Below are 22,823 nucleotides of genomic sequence, written 5' to 3'. Positions count from 1 at the left end.
TGCACTTAATTGCTCATTAGCATATGCATGAAAAGTACTTTTTCTCCAGCGTAATCAATATTATTAACTTAAAGAGAACCTGCCACCTCTCCTGACAGGTCTATTTTAGTAAATAGTTGTGTTCCACATTAAATGCAGCATCTGTATGTTTTGCCATTCCACTGTTGTTCATTTTAGAAGTTTATGAATGCATTGTTAACTGGGTGTTACCAGTTGGGCCTGTGTCCCTGCACAGCGTAACACTGTCCATTCAGTATCCTTAAAAAGATCAGCTGCACTCCAAATAGTTCACCAAAATAGCATCATGACAGAGCTACGTTCGACTCCAAAAAGTATTTTTTACGCAAGTGAGAAAAGTGTATGAAATATCTATATATAGTGTGTACCAAGGGGTGTGTCCATGTGCATCAGGAATGCCTACATATTCATATCAAATATCAATAATGTAGTTATAACCTGTGTGTCATATATATTATATCATCAACGATCTGTAACGGTGGGGAGTGGGGAAAAACCCCCACCGCACGGTGTCAAAGGGTAAAAGAGGATCAGCCTGGCCAAAAGGAGAAATATGGGAGCAGGTCACCTCCTACAGCGTCCCTAATCCTCTCCCTGACTCCTCACCGTATGAGTGGACCCCGATGGTGGGATGACTCATACTCAGGATTCCTAGAGACCCCAAGTCGCCCTGGTAATCCCTCACCAAGGAGCAGGGAAGAGACGGCCTGTTCATCCCAGTACTGGAGGAACAGGAGTCTCTATCTGAGGCCAGGCTGCAAGGAGAGGGGAACACATACAGCATATGGAGATGGCAGGTAAGCTAAACCAATAACACACTTACCTGCCACATACACACTGACTGGAACCCGTGCACTAGTGCTGCTGTCCACACCAACATTAAAGGACACAGCACACACCACAAACCACACAGGAACCCAGGACAACCATAGCTGCAATAAACATGAGACAGGGGAATGTCTAGGAAACATGCTGGACAACAAACACCACCAGACATGTAACACCAAACTAGACATACCAACTCCCTGAACATAACCCACTCCATACAAATAGGAACAGGAAGGGTGGCCCTCACTGGACAGATGGAACACCCTGGACTGGAGCAGAGCTCCAGCACCAACCACAGCTGAAGTACCACTAACTCCAGCCAGGAAACCACAGAAGATATAAGCCAAGTGACCACACCCAGTCAGGGAGTTAACCCTTACAGCACTAGACAGAGGGAGGCTACAACTTAAAGGGGAAGTGCACACACAAGCATACCAAACACGTTACCACCGGCAACAGCATGCGTGGCAACAATGTCATGGCAATCACCCAGAAGGCAAGACACTGCCACTGCATGCTCTCACAGCAACACCTTGCCGCGGGCAACCGCAAGTGTGGCAACAGTGTCTCAGCGCAAACCAAAGGCCGTGACACAATCACTGATATCATCAATGTGTTAAAAACAAACTTACTGTGGCCGAGTACATTAGGAGTGGGGCCGTGCATCACGTATGGTAGCCGAACTATAAAGTCACATGCGTGGCGTCGCGTTTGGGAAACTGCGCATGCGCAGGTCTGTATGGAGGAGGCAGGCTGCAGCTGACCACACTATGAGAGAACACTCCATGACGCCAGGTGTTAGGTCAGGAGACCGCCTCAGGAGGAGTGGTCAGAGGCTGGAAGGGCAGCCCCACAGACATGAGGGGAGCTGTTTTGAATTCCTCAACCGTGGGAAATGATTGAGAGAAGACCTGCCAATTTTTTCTAATAACATTCCCTATTTTCCAACTTAGGTGAGTATAGTTAGATACAAAGGGGATTCTCTTATTAACTTCTTTAGATCCAGTGGTTGGCACTATCATATCCTGTCTCATAGTCTTAATCCGGTCCTTGTGTCTCGTGACAAGGTCCTTCGGATAACCTCTGTTGAGAAATTTTGGGCTCATCTCATCAAGTCTTTTATCGGCTAGTGCAGGGGTAGCCAACCTGTGGCTCTTGAGCCCCATGCGGCTCTTTGCTTCTTTAAGTGTGGCTCTAGCTGTGGAGTTGGGAAGCAGTCTGTCCGACTCACTCTCCACCCAAAGCTCAGATCTCTTTTCCTGATCGGACACTGTTGGTACTTTCCAGCTCGCTCTCCACTATGTCCTGATGCACACAGTGTGAGAACGTAGTACGTGGAGACACGCACTATGACCTGATGTTGTGCTCATCAGGTCATAGTGGAGAGCATGTCAGTAGGGCGGAAACGATTACTCGATTGAATTGAGTAATTCGTTTGTGTCATGTGACCTCAGAGCGGGAGTGAAGCGCTTGCTATTACTTACCGCTCCATGGTCACACGCCGGCCCGTACCGCGCTGCACCCGCCGGCTGTCGGACAGCAGCTTCATCGCCAACCTCACCAATGGCTACATGACCAACCTGCAGCACCCCAAGCAGCCCCCACCCACCGGGCCGGACAGTAGCAGGCAGAGTGTGGCGAAGGTGGCGGGGGGCTTATTCTCTTCCATCACCAATGTGGTCACACAGATGGCGGCCTCAGCGGGTCTGGGGGAGCGGAGTGCAGGGGGCCCGGAATGAAGTCCAGTATCCAACTGGTGGTAGATGACCCCCACACCAATTGATGAGTCCTTGGCTGTTATATGTGCGCACTGGATCATGGGGGCCCTCACCTGCAGGGGCCCCAATGTACACAAGGTTTCCCCTGGGACAGTGCATTAGGTTCCACATTAACTCGGGGGAACCCCTGTATCATGTCAGCTGTGGGGTCCCCAGCTCCCCCAATGTACTGGTATTATTGCTTTATATGTCATGTAGACAGAGGGCCCTGTATATGATCACCATAGGGTCCCCAGCCCGCTCCCCAATAATATATATGGAAATGATTGCTCTGTCATGTAGACAGGGGCTCCTCTGGTGTCCAGGATCCCCCATACTGACTGGAGAGTTCCCTTATAATGAGACCTCCTACACCATGTCCTTGTTATGTCTCCCAGTAATTGCTGGTGCAGTATGTACTGTAATATATATGACTGGGATCCACGTGTGTATGTTTGTATACATGCACATAGATATAATATACATAATGCTGCACTGCGTCTCTTCAGGAATGTGACCTCTCGGAGAGAACTGTTGCATTATGTAAAGTACTGAGAGTATAATGTGTCATATGTGATACGCTGACAGATGTAACATGTATATATAGATGGTATTTTTTTTTTTTACCGATATATAATGTTGGTGACTAGGAATCTGGGGGCAAGCTGGTGGCACTGGGGAGTCAGCTGAAAAACTATAAAGAAAAACTTTAATTCGTTTTGTGTTATTAGATTACTCGATTAATCGTAAAAAATAATGAATAGAATACTCTACTCTATTTCTAAAATAGTCGTTTACTGCAGCCCTACGTGTCAGACCTGCAGAGTAGCAGGATCCCAGTGCCTGATCAGGAGAGAGAAGAGATTTTTTTTAATTATAGAACTAAGCATGGGGGTCTGATCCGTGGGACTGCCCTTCCAGCCTCTGACCACTCCTCCTGAGGCGGTCTCCTGGTAGTGATCTTTATTTTATTCTTTCTGTAAGGTTGGCCACCCCTGGGCTAGTGTTTCCTCTGTGACTATACTTTTAACCCTAATGAGTTGACTATAAGGAAGAGATTCCACAATTCTTCTAGGATGTGCACTATTGAATCTCAAGATATTATCCCTGTCTGTAGGTTTAATGAAAAGATCAGTGTAGAGCTGATGTGGAGAAACCAGAGTATCTAGGAATTGGAGTTTTTCTTGTGAGAAGACAGCTGTAATTTGCAATTCTGTATAGATACTGTTGAGAAAGTAGCCAAATTCCAACAATTACTCAACTGTACTGGTCTAAATAAGGAAAGTATCGTTGTTATATCACATCCAGCCCCTCACAGGCTGGAAGTGGCTGGATGGATATATCTGTGTTTCTTCATAGGAGGCCATAAAGATATTAGCATAAACTGGGGCAACATTGGACCCCATCGCGGTCCCCCTGTTCTGTATGTAAAACACATTCTGAAACATAAAATAATTCTGTGTCAAAATGATCTCCAATAAAGCAAGGAGAAATTTCCTTTGTTCCATTGGGAAGTCAGAGTGGCAAAGTGCTTGTTCGACAGCAGAGAGTCCTTTATGATGTTCGATGCTTGTATAGAGGCTCACAACATCGAAGGAAGCTAAATAGTTTCCTTGATGGAATTCAAAATTTTTAAGTTTAGATAAAAAATTTGTGGTATCTTTAACCAACGAAGCAGCACCACTAACTAAGTCTTTTAGGGCCTTGTCAAGAAAGGTCGCAATAGGAGGGAAAATGTAATTAATCCTTGATATAATGGGACGTTCCGGCGGGTTTTCTCTACACTTAAGTATCTTTGGTAGGATATAGATAACTGGTGTCACGGGAGATGAATTCAAAAGATAATCATGTACTTTAGAGTCTATAATGTCTTCAGCTAGAGCATCAACTACCAGTAATTCAATTATTTTCGTAATCTCAAATTTAGGGTCATGTTGCACTCGCCTATATACCATTTCATCACTGAATTACAATTGCACCCCCTTATCAGCCGGTTTAATAACAATATCCTGTCTGTTACAGAGGGACCTGAGAGCATTTTTTTCATTAACCTCCTCAGGACCGCCGTACGCAGGATTGCGTCCTGCCGGCGGCCCTGCTCTTCTGGGTGGACGCATATACGCGTCCTCCCGCAAGAGCCGAGATTTCCTGTGAACGCGCGCACACAGGCGCGCGCGCTCACAGGAACAGAAGGTAAGAGAGTGGATCTCCAGCCTGCCAGCGGCGATCGCTCGCTGGCAGGCTGGAGATCAGATTTTTTTAACCCCTAACAGGTATATTAGACGCTGTTTTGATAACAGCGTCTAATATACCTTCTACCTGGTCCTCTGGTGGTCCCTTTTGTTAGGATCGACCACCAGAGGACACAGGTAGGTCAGTAAAGTCGCACCAAACACTACACTACACTACACCCCCCCCCCCCCACTTATTAACCCTTTATAAACCCCTGATCACCCATGATCACCCCATATAAACTCCCTGATCACCCCCTGTCATTGATAACCCCCCCTGTCATTGATCACCCCCCTGTCAGGCTCCGTTCAGACGTCCGTATGATTTTTACAGATCCACGGATACATGGATCGGATCCGCAAAACACATGCGGACGTCTGAATGGAGCCTTACAGGGGGGTGATCAATGACAGGCGGGTGATCACGCATATACACTCCCTGATCACCCCCTGTCATTGATCACCCCCCTGTCATTGATCACCCCCCTGTAAGGCTCCATTCAGACGTCCGCATGTGTTTTGCGGATCCGATCCATGTATCCATGGATCCGTAAAAATCATACGGACGTCTGAATGGAGCCTTACAGGGGGGTGATCAATGACAGGGGGGTGATCACCCAGATACATTCCCTGATCACCCTCTGTCATTGATAACCCCCCTGTAAGGCTCCATTCAGACGTCCGCAATGTGTTTTGCGGATCCGATCCATGTATCCATGGATCCGTAAAAATCATACGGACGTCTGAATGGAGCCTTACAGGGGGGGTGATCAGTGACAGGGGGGTGATCACCCCCTGTCATTGATAACCCCCCTGTAAGGCTCCATTCAGACGTCCGCATGTGTTTTGCGGATCCGATCCATGTATCCATGGATCCGTAAAAATCATACGGACGTCTGAATGGAGCCTTACAGGGGGGGTGATCAGTGACAGGGGGGTGATCACCCTGATCACCCCCTGTCATTGATCACCCCCCTGTAAGGCTCCATTCAGACGTCCGCATGTGTTTTGCGGATCCGATCCATGTATCCATGGATCCGTAAAAATCATACGGACGTCTGAATGGAGCCTTACAGGGGGGTGATCAATGACAGGGGGGTGATCAGGGAGTCTATATGGTCATTGATCACCCGCCTGTCATTGATCACCCCCCCCCCCCCCCCCTGTAAGGCTCCATTCAGACATTTTTTTGGCCCAAGTTAGCGGAAATTTTTTGTTTGTTTTTGTTTTTTCTTACTAAGTCTCATATTCCACTAACTTGTGTCAAAAAATAAAATCTCCCATGAACTCGCCATACCCCTCACGGAATCCAAATGCGTAAACATTTTTAGACATTTATATTCCAGACTTCTTCTCACGCTTTAGGGCCCTTAAAAAGCCAGGGCAGTATAAATACCCCACATGTGACCCCATTTCGGAAAGAAGACACCCCAAGGTATTCCGTGAGGGGCATATTGAGTCCATGAAAGATTGAAATTTTTGTCCTAAGTTAGCGGAAAGTGAGACTTTGTGAGAAAAAAACTAAAAAAATCAATTTCCGCTAACTTATGCAAAAAAAATAAAATTTCTATGAACTCGCCAGGCCCCTCATTGAATACCTTGGGGTGTCTTCTTTCCAAAGTGGGGTCACATGTGGGGTATTTATACTGCCCTGGCTTTTTAGGGGCCCGAAAGTGTGAGAAGAAGTCTGGGATCCAAATGTCTAAAAATGCCCTCCTAAAAGGAACTTGGGCACCTTTGCGCATCTAGGCTGCAAAAAAGTGTCACACATCTGGTATCGCCGTACTCGGGAGAAGTTGGGGAATGTGTTTTGGGGTGTCATTTTACATATACCCATGCTGGGTGAGAAAAATATCTTGGTCAAATGCCAACTTTGTATAAAAAAATTGGAAAAGTTATCTTTTGCCAAGATATTTCTCTCACCCAGCATGGTTATATGTAAAATGACACCCCAAAACACATTCCCCAACTTCTCCAGAGTACGGCGATACCAGATGTGTGACACTTTTTTGCAGCCAAGGTGGGCAAAGGGGCACACATTCCAAAGTGCACCTTTCGGATTTCACAGGCCATTTTTTACACATTTTGATTGCAAAGTACTTCTTACACATTTGGGCCCCTAAATTGCCAGGGCAGTATAACTACGCCACAAGTGACCCCATTTTGGAAAGAAGACACCCCAAGGTATTCTGTGAGGGGCACGGCGAGTTCCTAGAATTTTTTATTTTTTGTCACAAGTTAGCGGAAAATGATGATTTTTCATTTTTTTTCTTTTTTCCTTACAAAGTCTCATATTCCACTAACTTGCGACAAAAAATAAAAAATTCTAGGAACTCGCCATGCCCCTCACGGAATACCTTGGGGTGTCTTCTTTCCAAAATGGGGTCACTTGTGGCGTAGTTATACTGCCCTGGCAATTTAGGGGCCCAAATGTGTGAGAAGAACTTTGCACTCAAAATGTGTAAAAAATGGCCTGCGAAATCCGAAAGGTGCACTTTGGAATATGTGCCCCTTTGCCCACCTTGGCTGGAAAAAAGTGTGACACATCTGGTATCGCCGTACTCAGGAGAAGTTGGGGAATGTGTTTTGGGGTGTCATTTTACATATACCCATGCTGGGTGAGAAAAATATCTTGGTCAAATGCCAACTTTGTATAAAAAAATTGGAAAAGTTATCTTTTGCCAAGATATTTCTCTCACCCAGCATGGTTATATGTAAAATGACACCCCAAAACACATTCCCCAACTTCTCCAGAGTACGGCGATACCAGATGTGTGACACTTTTTTGCAGCCAAGGTGGGCAAAGGGGCACACATTCCAAAGTGCACCTTTCGGATTTCACAGGCCATTTTTTACACATTTTGATTGCAAAGTACTTCTTACACATTTGGGCCCCTAAATTGCCAGGGCAGTATAACTACGCCACAAGTGACCCCATTTTGGAAAGAAGACACCCCAAGGTATTCTGTGAGGGGCACGGCGAGTTCCTAGAATTTTTTATTTTTTGTCACAAGTTAGCGGAAAATGATGATTTTTCATTTTTTTTCTTTTTTCCTTACAAAGTCTCATATTCCACTAACTTGCGACAAAAAATAAAAAATTCTAGGAACTCGCCATGCCCCTCACGGAATACCTTGGGGTGTCTTCTTTCCAAAATGGGGTCACTTGTGGCGTAGTTATACTGCCCTGGCAATTTAGGGGCCCAAATGTGTGAGAAGAACTTTGCACTCAAAATGTGTAAAAAATGGCCTGCGAAATCCGAAAGGTGCACTTTGGAATATGTGCCCCTTTGCCCACCTTGGCTGGAAAAAAGTGTGACACATCTGGTATCGCCGTACTCAGGAGAAGTTGGGGAATGTGTTTTGGGGTGTCATTTTACATATACCCATGCTGGGTGAGAAAAATATCTTGGTCAAATGCCAACTTTGTATAAAAAAATTGGAAAAGTTGTCTTTTGCCAAGATATTTCTCTCACCCAGCATGGGTATATGTAAAATGACACCCCAAAACACATTCCCCAACTTCTCCTGAGTACGGCGATACCAGATGTGTCACACTTTTTTGCAGCCTAGGTGGGCAAAGGGGCACATATTCCAAAGTGCACCTTTTGGATTTCACCGGTCATTTTTTACACATTTTGATTGCAAAGTTCATCTCACACATTTGGGCCCCTAAATTGCCAGGGCAGTATAACTACCCCACAAATGACCCCATTTTGGAAAGAAGACACCCCAAGGTATTCTGTGAGGGGCATGGCGAGTTCCTAGAATTTTTTATTTTTTGTCGCAAGTTAGTGGAATATGAGACTTTGTAAGAAAAAAATAAAAATAAAAAATCATCATAATTTTCCGCTAACTTGTGACAAATAATAAAAAGTTCTATGAACTCACTATGCCCATCAGCGAATACCTTAGGGTGTCTACTTTCCGAAATGGGGTCATTTGTGGGGGTTTTCTACTGTTTGGGCATTGTAGAACCTCAGGAATCATGACAGGTGCTCAGAAAGTCAGAGCTGCTTCAAAAAGCGGAAATTCACATTTTTGTACCATAGTTTGTAAACGCTATAACTTTTACCCAAACCATTTTTTTTTTTTTGCCCAAACATTTTTTTTTTATCAAAGACATGTAGAACTATAAATTTAGTGAAAAATTTATATATGGATGTCGTTTTTTTTGCAAAATTTTACAGCTGAAAGTGAAAAATGTCATTTTTTTGCAAAAAAATCGTTACATTTCGATTAATAACAAAAAAAGTAAAAATGACAGCAGCAATAAAATACCACCCAATGAAAGCTCTATTAGTGAGAAGAAAAGGAGGTAAAATTCATTTGGGTGGTAAGTTGCATGACCGAGCGATAAACGGTGAAAGTAGTGTAGTGCCGAAGTGTAAAAAGTGCTCTGGTCATGAAGGGGGTTTCAGCTAGCGGGGCTGAAGTGGTTAAAGGGGTTGTCTCACTACGGTAAGTGGCATTTATCATGTAGAGAAAGTTAATGCAAGCCACTTACTAATGTATTGTGATTGTCCATATTGCTTCCTCCACTGGCTGGATTAATTTTTCCATCACTTTATACACTGCTCGTTTCCATGGTTACAGACCACCCTGCTATCCATTAGTGTTATAATATAGGTAAAAGCACTAGCCTATGTGCGCTCCCATGGTCCCGGCCACCAGAGAGGCTGACACTTTTTCCTATAGTGTGCAAATACAACCACCACTGATGGATTGCAGGGTGGTCTGTAACCATGGAAACGAGCAGTGTATTATGTGATGGAAAAATGAATCCAGTCAGCAAAGGAAGCAATATGGATATTAACAATATATTAGTAAGTGCCTTGTATTAACTTTCTCTACATAATAAATGCCACTTACTGAAGTGAGAAAACCTCTTTAAGGCTTAGATTGGGTCTTATAGTAAGTCAAAATCTTTCAGTTTCAAACAACTTGAGATTACTGGTGTATTCTTATCATGTAATTCACTTGTGAAAAATGGGACAAAACGAAAGTCCCTCATTTAAAAGGGCCCGCCTCCTCCATACAGACCTGCGCATGCGCAGTTTCCCAGTCGTGATGCCAATATGTGTGACTCTATAGTTCGGCTACCATACGTTATCCCCGGCCCCAATGATATCAGTGATCATTGATGATATAATATATATAATACACAGGTTATAGCTACATTATTATTATTGATATTTGATATGAATATGTAGGCCTTCCTGATGCCCATGGACAAACCCCTTGGTACACACTATATATAGATGTTTGATGCACTTCTCATTTGCTTGAAAAAGACTCTTTGAGTCGAAACATCGCTCTGTCATGATGCTATCTGTCAAGGTTCAGTGGCAAAGCAGCAATGTAAGAGGAACATTAACTAAATAAAATTAAAAAAGAAAAATGCAATAAGTAGCAGCAATACAAAATGCAGCCATACAGACCAAAGAGCTGGGACCTCACATACTGACCCATGTTTCTCTGTGGTTCCTTCCTAGAAGTGTGAGGTCCCAGCTCTTTGGTCTGCTGCTTGCTGCCTTGCCACTGTGACTTGACCTTGTACAATTTGTCTTTACTATTCTATATTGACGCCATCTCCTCTTGCTATCATCTTTATCTGATCATTTGATGTCTGTACTATTATAACCATGATATACTGGCCTGGCTTCCTCTCTAGTGACTAGCTGCCTTTTAACTTGTTATTTGATGTACCTTTTTTGCATTATACAATAAACTTTCGTATTTTTAATGGCTATTGGATATGTGTTTGGTCACATTGATAGCCATTTATTGTTTATTTTCTATACCCACCCATATTTTGGGTCCATTTTGTTGTTTTTAGGCATTTCTGCATAGGAAATGCTGTAAAAACAAAACTCGTAAAACTGTGGCGGAATTTTTTATTTTTTTCCTAATTCCTCCCCCCTATTTTTAATTTTTTTTTCTATCTTCCCACTACATTGTATGCAACAGTGAATGGTGCCATTAGAAAGTACAATTTGTTTCACAAAAAAACAAGTCATACGTGAAAGGAAAAATAAAAACATTATGGCTCAGAGAAACTGGGAGAAAAAAAAGAAAAAAAAACACAGAATTATAGCCCTGTGCTGAAGATGATCCTATTGATCCTCAGGAAAGTTCATCAATATGAGATCAGCATGGGTCCAACTCTAGAACTTTCAGGAAGCCGCGACCTCCTCGCCACTCACGAAGCACAGCTCCGTCTATTTCATAGTGGCTGTGTTTGGTATCACAGCTGAGCCCCATCCACTTGAATAGTACTGAGCTGTGCCTAGGCCATGTAACTGATGAACGTGACATCACAGGGATTAGGAAGAGGCCTAAATGCTCACAAAGTGTCAGAGCCTCATCATAATAGCTGATCAGCAGGGGGTGAGAGGAGTCGGACCCCCACAAATCTCATATTGATGTCCCATCCTTATAGACCATCATAAATTCAAAGGAAAACCTTTTAAATTGTGCTCAGAAAGAAATTAAATTTTTTCCTGTATTTTTAGCTTTATGTAATGCTTGCCCATTTTACAACATTTTTAAGCTAATGCATCTTTTTAATTTTGCAGAGCATATGTTGCCAAATATTCTCAAGAAAGGATTCCTGGAAACAAGGAAAACTCACGAAAGCTTCTGGAAAAGTAGCTATGCTGAGATAACCCAATATAAACTTCACATCTACAGTCGGGACAGCAGCGGAAACCACAATGCTGTTACTGCTTATCCTCTTGCTCGCATTGAAAGCATCACATTAACCGGAAGCCATGAGACCAAATTGGTTGATGTCTTAATGTCAGACAACAGCCAGTTGCAATTGAAGGCAGATTCTGCGTGGGAGGCACTGGACTGGGGGCAAAAATTATGGGAGGGAGTACGTGCTTTGACTTTCATTCCAGATTACATGAGACCTCAGAATGATGTCATAACAAGATCAAACACCACAAGTGACAATAATAGTGACTTTCTGGAAACTCACAGCTTGTCAAATACGTCTAATCAACTTTCGAGGACAATTAACTTGACAAATGGGTATCAAAAAAGTATTTTGAAAACAGGGACTTTATATCGATTAACATTGCAAAATAATTGGAAAGCCTTCACATTCGTTCTCACCAGTTCACACTTTGCAGCTTTTCAGCCAAGTTGTCTGGATGAAGACCCATTGCTTAGTTATAACATTGATACATGTGTGTCTGTGCAGATGGACAATCTTGATGGTTATGATTCTTGTTTCCAAGTTATTTTTCCTCAAGATGTTCTTCGTCTTCGGACGGAAACTCGCCAGAGGGTGCAGGAATGGATGGATGCTATTATATCCGCTGCTAATGTTGCTAGGAAGCCCGATCAGAATATACTAGTGCCTCTTAGGAGCAAATCCAAAGGACAACTATCTTTAAGGGAGCTGCAGAAGAGCAAGCGCCAGTCTGTCACCACAAGTTTTCTTGGAATCCTGACCACATTGGCCTTAGAAAGGGGGCTTACAGCTCAGAGCTTCAAGTGTGCAGGTAAAAACATTTCCAACTGACAATGTAGCTGGCATTTATTTGTTAGATGGAACCAGTGTTAAAAAGAAGACCGCACCAAAGTAAAGAAATGGCAGATAAGAGTTATTCAAGTGTAAATTAATGTTATAGAAGTTGTCCTGCCAATAGTTTTTTTAAATGGTCAAAAGTGGCATTAAAAATAAATAAAGCTACTTTCACACTCGCGTTTGGTGGATCTTCACAGACGGATCCGCACCGATAATACAACTGCATGCATCCGTTCAGAACAGATCCGTTTGTATTATCTTTAACGTTTTATATTGTGTCAGTGAAAACGGATCCGTCCCCATTGACTTACATTGTGTGTCAGGACGGATCCATTTGCCTCCGCATCGTCAGGCGGACACCAAAACGCTGCAAGCAGCTTTTTGTTGTCCGCCTCCAGAGCGTAATGGGGGCAGACAGGAGGCAAACTGATGCATTCTGAACAGATCCTTATCCATTCAGAATGCATTAGGGCAAAACTGATCCGTTTTGGACCGCTTGTAAGAGCCCTGAAACGGATCTCACAAACTGAAACCAAAATGCCAGTGTGAAAGTAGCCTAGCACTCACCAATCCTCCACCACTCCTGTTAAATGACAACCTTTCTAAATAGTCACTAACCTTTCAACAAACTTTGCATAAATCAATAGTACAATATATCTTTTCAGAGAAAAATGCCTCTTTCTCCACTTATCAGTCCCCTCAATCTTACCAGTTTCAAACAGTCTATCAGCTCACTTCTTCTGCCTCCTCCTGCCCTACTCCCATGGACGTTCCCGTGACAGGTGGCAGGAGATAGGTGAGACTGGCAACATGTGGTTTGATCTGACATGTTTTCCGTTTGGATCAAAAGACATCTGTGTTGTTTCTGGTGCTTGCCAAACCTTCTTTCCCCAGGTGTGGCTGTTAGGGTCATTCAACCTTCTCTATTTAGGGGAGCTACACCTGGATCCCCTTTTCAGCATACTGGTAATAGGAAGGGAGTGTTTTTCCTGTAGACAGAAAGGACATTTTATCAGAGTATGTCCATACATTCAACGGCAAAAAGAAAAAAGAGGGACATTTAATTCCTATCTGATTCTTGGAGGGGTGAGAGGAGAGTCAGAAAATGTGCATTTGTCTTTTACTGGTAGTACCCGATTTCTCCTGACTGCTGAGGTGGTGCTAGAGTCAAAAACTGTGGGGATTGAGGTGTTTATCGACATCAGTGCAGGGGTGAACCTGATTGATGCTCAGTTCGTCCGTAAGCACGGGTTGTCACCGAGTGCATTAGTGGGGAAAAAAAATCTGTTTTTGCTATTAATTCTGCAAGTGGTGACTGATATCAGATTAAGAGTGGGTGACTTTCATCAAGAATTTATCTGTGTTGGAGGGTCTCTCTGCTCCGGTGGTTCTGGGTTTACTGTGGTTAAGCAAGCTAAATCAACCATCGATTGGCAAGCTACACAGATTTTGGATTGGGGTGATTATTGCATTGACAATTGTCTGAATGCATCTTTTTCTGTTTTAACTACTAAGACATTACCCTCTTTTATATCTGATTTTGCCAATGTATGTTCTGAAAGTGGATGCCAGCATTTACCTCCGCATCGGGAATATGATTGTCCTATCAATCTTATTCCCGGAGCTAAGTTGCCAAAATCTAGATTGTATAACCTTTCTGGACCTGAAAGACTGGCCATGAGAGAGTATATTGCTGAGAGTTTGGCTAAAGGACACATAAGACCTTCCAAATCTCCAGTGGCAGAAGGATTCAATTTGGTAAAAACAGAGGTCTTCGGCCATGTCTGGATTTCCGTGACTACAATCCGATTATTGACCGTGATCTGTACCCTCTTCCTTTGATTCCAGATTTCATGGTGCCAAGATGTTCTCCAAGTTGGACTTATGGAGGGGATGAATGGAAAATGGCTTTTAATACTCCTGAGGGGCACTTTGAGAACCTGGTCATGCCTTTTGGGTTGACCAATGCTCCTGTGGTTTTCCAGCATTATGTGAACGACATTTTTCATCACCTTGTGGGGAGGTTTATAGTCATGTATTTAGATGACATTTTAATTTATTCTCCAGACGTGGAGAAACATCAGGGTCATGTTAGACAGGTGTTTACAGATCCTAAGAGATAATAAATAGGAATGAGCGAACCCGAACTGTATAGTTGGGGTTAGTACCGAATTTTGGGGTGTCCGTGACACGGACCCGAACCCGGCCATTTTCGTAAAGGTTCGGGTTCGGTGTTCGTCGCTTTCTTGGCGCTTTTTGAAAGGCTGCAAAGCAGCCAATCAACAACCGTCATACTACTTGCCCCAAGAGGCCGTCACAGCCATGCCTACTATTGGCATGGCTGTGATTGGCCAGAGCACCATGTGACCCAGCCTCTATTTAAGCTGGAGTCACATAGCGCCGCCCGTCACTCTGCTCTGATCAGCATAAGGAGAGGTTGTAGCTGCGACGTTAGGGCGAGATTAGGCAGTGATTAACTCCTCCAAAAGACTTCATTCAGAGATCAATCTGCAGCTGTGGATGATTGAACTGCTGCTATTGAATTGCTCACTGTTTTTAGGCTGCCCAGAGCGTTTTTCAGTCACTTTTTTCTGGGGTGATCGGCGGCCATTTAGTGTCTTGTTGTGCTCCAGCACAAGCTGCCACCAAGTGCATTTAACCCTCAATAGTGTGGTTGTTTTTTTGCTAAATCCTACATCAGGGTGAAGCTGTCACACCAAGTGCATTTAACCATCAATAGTCTGGTTATTTTTTGGCTATATACTACATCAGGGGCAAGCTGTCACCAAGTGCATTTAACCCTCAATGGTGTGGTTGTTTTTTGGCTAAAATCCTACATCAGGGTCAAGCTGTCACACCAAGTGCATTTAACCAGCAATAGTGTGGTTATTTTTTGGCCATATACTACATCAGGGGCAAGCTGTCACCAAGTGCATTTAACCCTCTATGGTGTGGTTGTTTTTTGGCTAAATCCTACATCAGGGTCAAGCTGTCACACCAAGTGCATTTAACCATCAATAGTCTGGTTATTTTTTGGCCATATACTACATCAGGGTCAAGCTGTCACCAAGTGCATTTAACCCTCAATAGTGTGGTTGGTCAAGCTGTCACACCAAGTGCATTTAACCATCAATAGTGTGGTTATTTTTTGGCCATTTCCCAGTCTAATTCTGTCAGTAAACCTATACCTGTCACCCAGCGCCTAAATAATAGGCCTCAAATTTATATCCAGCTAAATCTGTCGTTACTGCTGTGGCTGGTCAAGTTATTTAGTGTCCGTCAAAGCACAGTTTTTGTTCTGGGTTGAAATACAATTCCCAATTTAGCAATTTCCTAATTTAGTGGTTTCTGCTGTATCAGAGCTATTTTAAATCTATCCCTAAAAGGGTATATAAGATTCAAGGTGCACATAGGGTCATTCTGAATAACTTCACACACACACGCTACTGTGCATTTCCAAGTCTAATTCTGTCAGTAAACCTATACCTGTCACCCAGCGCCTAAATACTAGGCCTCAAATTTATATCCAGCTAAATCTGTCGTTACTGCTGTGGCTGGTCAACTTATTTAGTGTCCGTCAAAGCACAGTTTTTGTTCTGGGTTGAAATACAATTCCCAATTTAGCAATTTCCTAATTTAGTGGTTTCTGCTGTATCAGAGCTATTTTAAATCTATCCCTAAAAGGGTATATAAGATTCAAGGTGCTCATAGGGTCATTCTGAATAACTTCACACACACGCTACTGTGCATTTCCAAGTCTAATTCTGTCCGTAAACGTATACCTGTCACCCAGCGCCTAAATACTAGGCCTCAAATTTATATTCAGCTAAATCTGTTGTTACTGCTGTGCCTGTATTAGTGTAATACGGTACCTAAATAGATAGCCAGATAGTGTTAGGTGTCTGTAAAAAAAGGCCTGAATTTGAATTCAATACATTGGGCCAAATAATATTTTTCTTATTGGGGTGAACGGTAACAATGAGGAAAACATCTAGTAAGGGACGCGGACATGGTCGTGGTGGTGTTAGTGGACCCTCTGGTGCTGGGAGAGGACGTGGCCGTTCTGCCACAGCCACACGTCCTAGTGTACCAATTACCTTAGGTCCCAGTAGCCGCCATAATTTACAGCGATATTTGGTGGGGCCCAATGCCGTTCTAAGGATGGTAAGGCCTGAGCAGGTACTGGCATTAGTCAATTGGGTGGCCGACAGTGGATCCAGCACGTTCACATTATCTCCCACCCAGTCTTCTGCAGAAAACGCACAGATGGCGCCTGAAAACCAAGCCTATCAGTCTGTCACATCACCCCCATGCATACCAGGGAAACTGTCTGAGCCTCAAGTTATGCAGCAATCTCTTATGCTGTTTGAAGACTCCACTGGCAGGGTTTCCCAAGGGCATCCACCCAGCCCTTCCCCAGCGGTGGAAGACATAGAATGTACTGACGCACAACCACTTATGTTTCCTGATGATGAGGACATGGGAATACCACCTCAGTATGTCTCTGATGATGACGAAACACAGGTGCCAACTGCTGCGTCTTTCTGCAGTGTGCAGACTGAACAGGAGATCAGGGATCAAGACTGGGTGGAAGACGATGCAGGGGACGATGAAGGTCGTGCCACTGACTTTCACAGTTCGGAGGAAGAGGCAGTGGTGAGACCGAGCCAACAGCGTAGCAAAAGAGGGAGCAGTGGGCAAAAGCAGAACACCCGCCGCCAAGAGACTCCGCCTGCTACTGACCGCCGCCATCTGGGACCGAGCACCCCAAAGGCAGCTTCAAGGAGTTCCCTGGCATGGCACTTCTTCAAACAATGTGCTGACGACAAGACCCGAGTGGTTTGCACGCTGTGCCATCAGAGCCTAAAGCGAGGCATTAACGTTCTGAACCTTAGCACAACCTGCATGACCAGGCACCTGCATGCAAAGCATGAACTGCAGTGGAGTAAACACCTTAAAACCAAGGAAGTCACTCAGGCTCCCCCTGCTACCTCTTCTGCTGCTGCGGCCTCGGCCTCTTCTGCTGCTGCCGCCTCGACCTCTACTGCTGCTACCGCCTCGGCCTCTTCCTCCGCCTCTGGAGGAACATTGGCACCTGCCGCCCAGCAAACAGGGGATGTACCACCAACACCACCACCTCCGTCACCAAGCATCTCAACCATGTCACACGGCAGCGTGCAGCTCTCCATCTCACAAACATTTGAGAGAAAGCGTAAATTCCCACCTAGCCACCCTCGATCCCTGGCCCTGAATGCCAGCATTTCTAAACTACTGGCCTATGAAATGCTGTCATTTAGGCTGGTGGACACAGACGGCTTCAAACAGCTCATGTCGCTTGCTGTCCCACAGTATGTTGTTCCTAGCCGGCACTACTTCTCCAAGAGAGCCGTGCCTTCCCTGCACAACCAAGTATCCGATAAAATCAAATGTGCACTGCGCAACGCCATCTGTGGCAAGGTCCACCTAACCACAGATATGTGGACCAGTAAGCACGGCCAGGGATGCTATATCTCCCTAACTGCACACTGGGTAAATGTAGTGGCAGCTGGGCCCCAGGCGGAGAGCTGTTTGGCGCACGTCCTTCCGCCGCCAAGGATCGCAGGGCAACATTCTTTGCCTCCTGTTGCCACCTCCTCCTACTCAGCTTCCTCCTCCTCTTCTTCCACCTGCTCATCCAGTCAGCCACACACCTTCACCACCAACTTCAGCACAGCCCGGGGTAAACGTCAGCAGGCCATTCTGAAACTCATATGTTTGGGGGACAGGCCCCACACCGCACAGGAGTTGTGGCGGGGTATAGAACAACAGACCGACGAGTGGTTGCTGCCGGTAAGCCTCAAGCCCGGCCTGGTGGTGTGCGATAATGGGCGAAATCTCGTTGCAGCTCTGGGACTAGCCGGTTTGACGCACATCCCTTGCTTGGCGCATGAATTTGGTGATGCAGAAGTTCATTCACAACTACCCCGACATGTCAGAGCTGCTGCATAAAGTGCGGGCCGTCTGTTCGCGCTTCCGGCTTTCACATCCTGCCGCTGCTCGCCTGTCTGCACTACAGCGTAACTTCGGCCTTCCCGCTCACCGCCTCATATGCGACGTGCCTACCAGGTGGAACTCCACCTTGCACATGCTGGACAGACTGTGCGAGCAGCAGCAGGCCATAGTGGAGTTTCAGCTGCAGCACGCACGGGTCAGTCGCACTGCGGAACAGCACCACTTCACCACCAATTTTAATGGGCCTCCATGCGAGACCTGTGTGCCCTGTTGCGCTGTTTCGAGTACTGAACCAACATGGCCAGTGGCGATGACGCCGTTATCAGCGTTACAATACCACTTCTATGTCTCCTTGAGAAAACACTTAGGGCGATGATGGAAGAGGAGGTGGCCCAGGAGGAGGAGGAGCAGGAAGAGGGGTCATTTTTAGCACTTTCAGGCCAGTCTCTTCGAAGTGACTCAGAGGGAGGTTTTTTGCAACAGCAGAAGCCAGGTACAAATGTGGCCAGCCAGGGCCCACTACTGGAGGACGAGGATGAGGAGGAGGTGGAGGTGGAGGAGGATGAGGATGAAGCATGGTCACAGCGGGGTGGCACCCAACGCAGCTCGGGCCCATCACTGTTGCGTGGCTGGGGGGAAAGGCAGGACGATGATGATACGCCTCCCACAGAGGACAGCTTGTCCTTACCCCTGGGCAGCCTGGCACACATGAGCGACTACATGCTGCAGTGCCTGCGCAACGACAGCAGAGTTGCCCACATTTTAACGTGTGCGGACTACTGGGTTGCCACCCTGCTGGATCCACGGTACAAAGACAATGTGCCCACCTTACTTCCTGCACTGGAGCGTGATAGGAAGATGCGCGAGTACAAGCTCACGTTGGTAGACGCGCTACTGAGAGCATTCCCAAATGTCACAGGGGAACAAGTGGAAGTCCAAGGCAGAGGAGGAGCAAGAGGTCGCCAAGGCAGCTGTGTCACGGCCAGCTCCTCTGAGGGCAGGGTTAGCATGGCAGAGATGTGGAAAAGTTTTGTCAACACGCCACAGCTAACTGCACCACCACCTGATACGCAACGTGTTAGCAGGAGGCAACATTTCACTAACATGGTGGAACAGTACGTGTGCACACCCCTCCACGTACTGACTGATGGTTCGGCCCCATTCAACTTCTGGGTCTCTAAATTGTCCACGTGGCCAGAGCTAGCCTTTTATGCCTTGGAGGTGCTGGCCTGCCCGGCGGCCAGCATTTTATCTGAAAGTGTATTCAGCACGGCAGGGGGCGTCATTACAGACAAACGCAGCCGCCTGTCTACAGCCAATGTGGACAAGCTGACGTTCATAAAAATGAACCAGGCATGGATCCCACAGGACCTGTCCATCCCTTGTGCAGATTAGACATTAACTACCTCCCCTTAACCATATATTATTGTACTCCAGGGCACTTCCTCATTCAATCCTATTTTTATTTTCATTTTACCATTATATTGCGAGGCTACCCAAAGTTGAATGAACCTCTCCTCTGTCTGGGTGCCGGGGCCTAAATATATGCCAATGGACTGTTCCAATGTTGGGTGACGTGAAGCCTGATTCTCTGCTATGACATGCAGACTAATTCTCTGCTGACATGAAGCCAGATTCTCTGTTACAGGACCTATCTCCTCTGGCTGGGTGCCTGGGCCTAAATATATGACAATGGACTGTTACAGTGGTGGGTGACGTGAAGCCAGATTCTCTGCTATGGGACCTCTCTCCAATTGATATTGGTTAATTTTTATTTATTTTATTTTTATTTTTATTCATTTCCCTATCCACATTTGTTTGCAGGGGATTTGCCTACATGTTGCTGCCTTTTGCAGCCTTCTAGCTCTTTCCTGGGCTGTTTTACAGCCTTTTTAGTGCCGAAAAGTTCGGGTCCCCATTGACTTCAATGGGGTTCGGGACGAAGTTCGGGTCGGGTTCGGATCCCGAACCCGAACATTTCCGGGAAGTTCGGCCGAACTTCTCGAACCTGAACATCCAGGTGTCCGCTCAACTCTAATAATAAATTGTATGCAAAATTAGAGAAGTGTGTTTTTGCTGTACACAAGGTGCAGTTTTTGGGATACCTGCTGTCCTCTTCAGGTTTTCGAAAGGATCCAGAGAAAGTCCATGCTGTATTGGACTGGGATCGACCCGAAATTCTGAAGGCTCTTATGCCATACTTTGATTATCAATATTTAAATAGTGTGGGCCTCAGTAGTAGCAGCACTGTAGACATTTGGTATGTGATGCAGATGCATTATATTTGGTCCCAAATATGTGGAAGTTGTTTTTCTTTATGGCCATGAGATTTACCATTTTCATTTGGTAATACTACAAGAATATAATCTGATTTCCACATATATTGTTGCCTTCATTTCTGTATGGTTTGTTTTTTGGAGTTTTTTTGTTTGGTATATGTGGTCCCCTGATGAACTGCCCCCAGAGCCTTCACCGCTTCCTGGTCCTCCGGTACTAATGAGCACTTCCATAATGGAAGCGTTCATTAGTATTCTCCCCATAAGTAGCAAGGGTATTCCCCCCCACCCCTTTCCCCACTTATGGTGCGAAAAATATACGGTATATTAAAATATTTATTACATTTTGCAGTTTTCGTCCTGACCCCTGAGCCATCATAATAGTCTGGCACTTCCTGTTTTGTAGAGGTCACTTCTCAACAGCCATCTCATTACATGTGTACTGTATCACCACAAATAGAGTAACAATGAAAGCTAACACCCTTAACAATGGAGGTGTACCAATGACACAAGCTGTGATTCTCACAGCTCGTATCTTCTTCCCTTTCACTGCAGAATGACCCTGCAAGGAACAGCTGTTTACAGCTTACAGAAGCTTGGGCAAGTTGACTGCCCCATAATCATGTAAAACAATAATATAAAAACAATCCCTGGTAGATCTCACTGGGGTACTTGAGTCTGAAACTTGAGGTGGGCAGTGACATCACAGCCCTCCCAATAAGCCCACGCCATCACTCCTTTTGTCTCCTGCTGACACTCTTCACCTTTGTGTTCTATCTTTTTCTTGTCTGTAAAGTTCAACCAAGGGATGGGGCGGGATATAAATTAAGGCAAGAGGAATGCCATTTACATATGCTTTAATGTTATTTAGTTCTAAGAATTCATCTAAGGCCGTTGCCACATGTTCAGATTTTTTATGCAGTTCTTGAGGCCAAAATCAGGAGTGGATCATAAAAGGAAAGTGTTAAGAGCAGATACTACTTCTGGTTTTTTGAATCCACCCCGGATTTTGTCTTCAAAAACTGCATTAAAAAAACTGAATGTGTGGTAACACCCAAAGCCTTTTTTAAAAACCATCAACTGTTTCTGCTGTGACCACCTCTAGAGGCAGACTTTTCCACAGATTCACAGTTCTCCAATAGGAACCTTTACAATAGATGGGTAACCTACCAACTCCATGCAAATGTTGCATCTGGTCTGATTTGAACCAAGGACCATGCTGAACCTCTTGTGCATCTGATATTGTGCTCCCTCACTGCTGAACCTCTCGTGACAACCTTCTATTACTGCTAATGCTGGAACAGGGAGACATCTGTAAACATTACATTTTAGGCCAGTAAGCGGTGCGTGATTATGTGAGAAAGTACTGAAAAGATTGAAAGGTCTGTAATAAAGTAAATGCTTAGAATAGGCCATCAGTATCAAATCAGCTGTTTGAATGGGCTACTGCTCAGTACACTTCTCTCATTAATTTAAAGGGGTTGTCTGGTTTCAAGAGGGAACCAGACAACTCAATAGATTGACCTGTAATTGGCTGTAACGATCATGTGTTCTCGGCTTGATATCACCGATGCAGCCAGGAAAACAGTTCTGTTGGGGAAACCGACAGAATCTAGCAGGTAAGTAATTATCTTTTCTTTATTACAGGTTGATCCCCTGAGTTATACAGCTCTCTTTTGAAACCAGACAGCACCTTTAAATAGGAGCAGTGCTGCAATGCGTTTTCGGCCGCTGCCCATTGGGCTTTGCTGTTCCAGTGCATGTTTCAGATTGCAGTGTATCGTTCAGACAGCTGATCGTTAGGGTTTGCTTTAAGTCAGACCCTTACGATCCAATGTTGATGTTCTATCATAAAGGATAGATCATCAATATTACGGGAACCTGTCACCATTAAGATGCAGGCAGTATGTTACAGAGCAGGTTCTGATACTTCCACCAGTGCAAATGCTTCACAAGGAATTACAAAAGTAATCCCAGTAGACCACTTTAGATGACCATCTAACCATTGCTTTTTAGTGCCTCTCATCTTGGATAATTGACAGGATGACATCAGAATATTGTGATTCTACAGATATTATTTTTAGACATACCAGTGGAAAATGTTCCAGTCAGCAGTGTCACAGTTTTAGCCACTAGATGTCAGCACGTTATGAAAAATAGTTTCTGTTTCAATAAGTCACTTT

At 44.9% G+C, this 22,823-nt stretch overlaps 1 protein-coding gene across 1 annotated transcript in view; it reads left to right on the top strand.

The window, feature by feature from the left end:
* PLEKHM3 (pleckstrin homology domain containing M3) overlaps positions 1-22,823 on the top strand; it is a 244,825-nt gene that overhangs the window by 43,965 nt on the left and 178,037 nt on the right. Inside the window, exon 3 of the mRNA XM_044303895.1 lies at positions 11,412-12,347. Coding sequence (XP_044159830.1) covers positions 11,412-12,347 — 936 coding nt within the window. The remainder of the gene's footprint in view (positions 1-11,411; positions 12,348-22,823) is intronic.

This window comes from Bufo gargarizans, chromosome 8 (assembly GCF_014858855.1).
Source record: "Bufo gargarizans isolate SCDJY-AF-19 chromosome 8, ASM1485885v1, whole genome shotgun sequence".
Lineage (NCBI taxonomy): Eukaryota > Metazoa > Chordata > Amphibia > Anura > Bufonidae > Bufo > Bufo gargarizans.
This window is presented reverse-complemented; position numbering and strand designations above follow the sequence as displayed.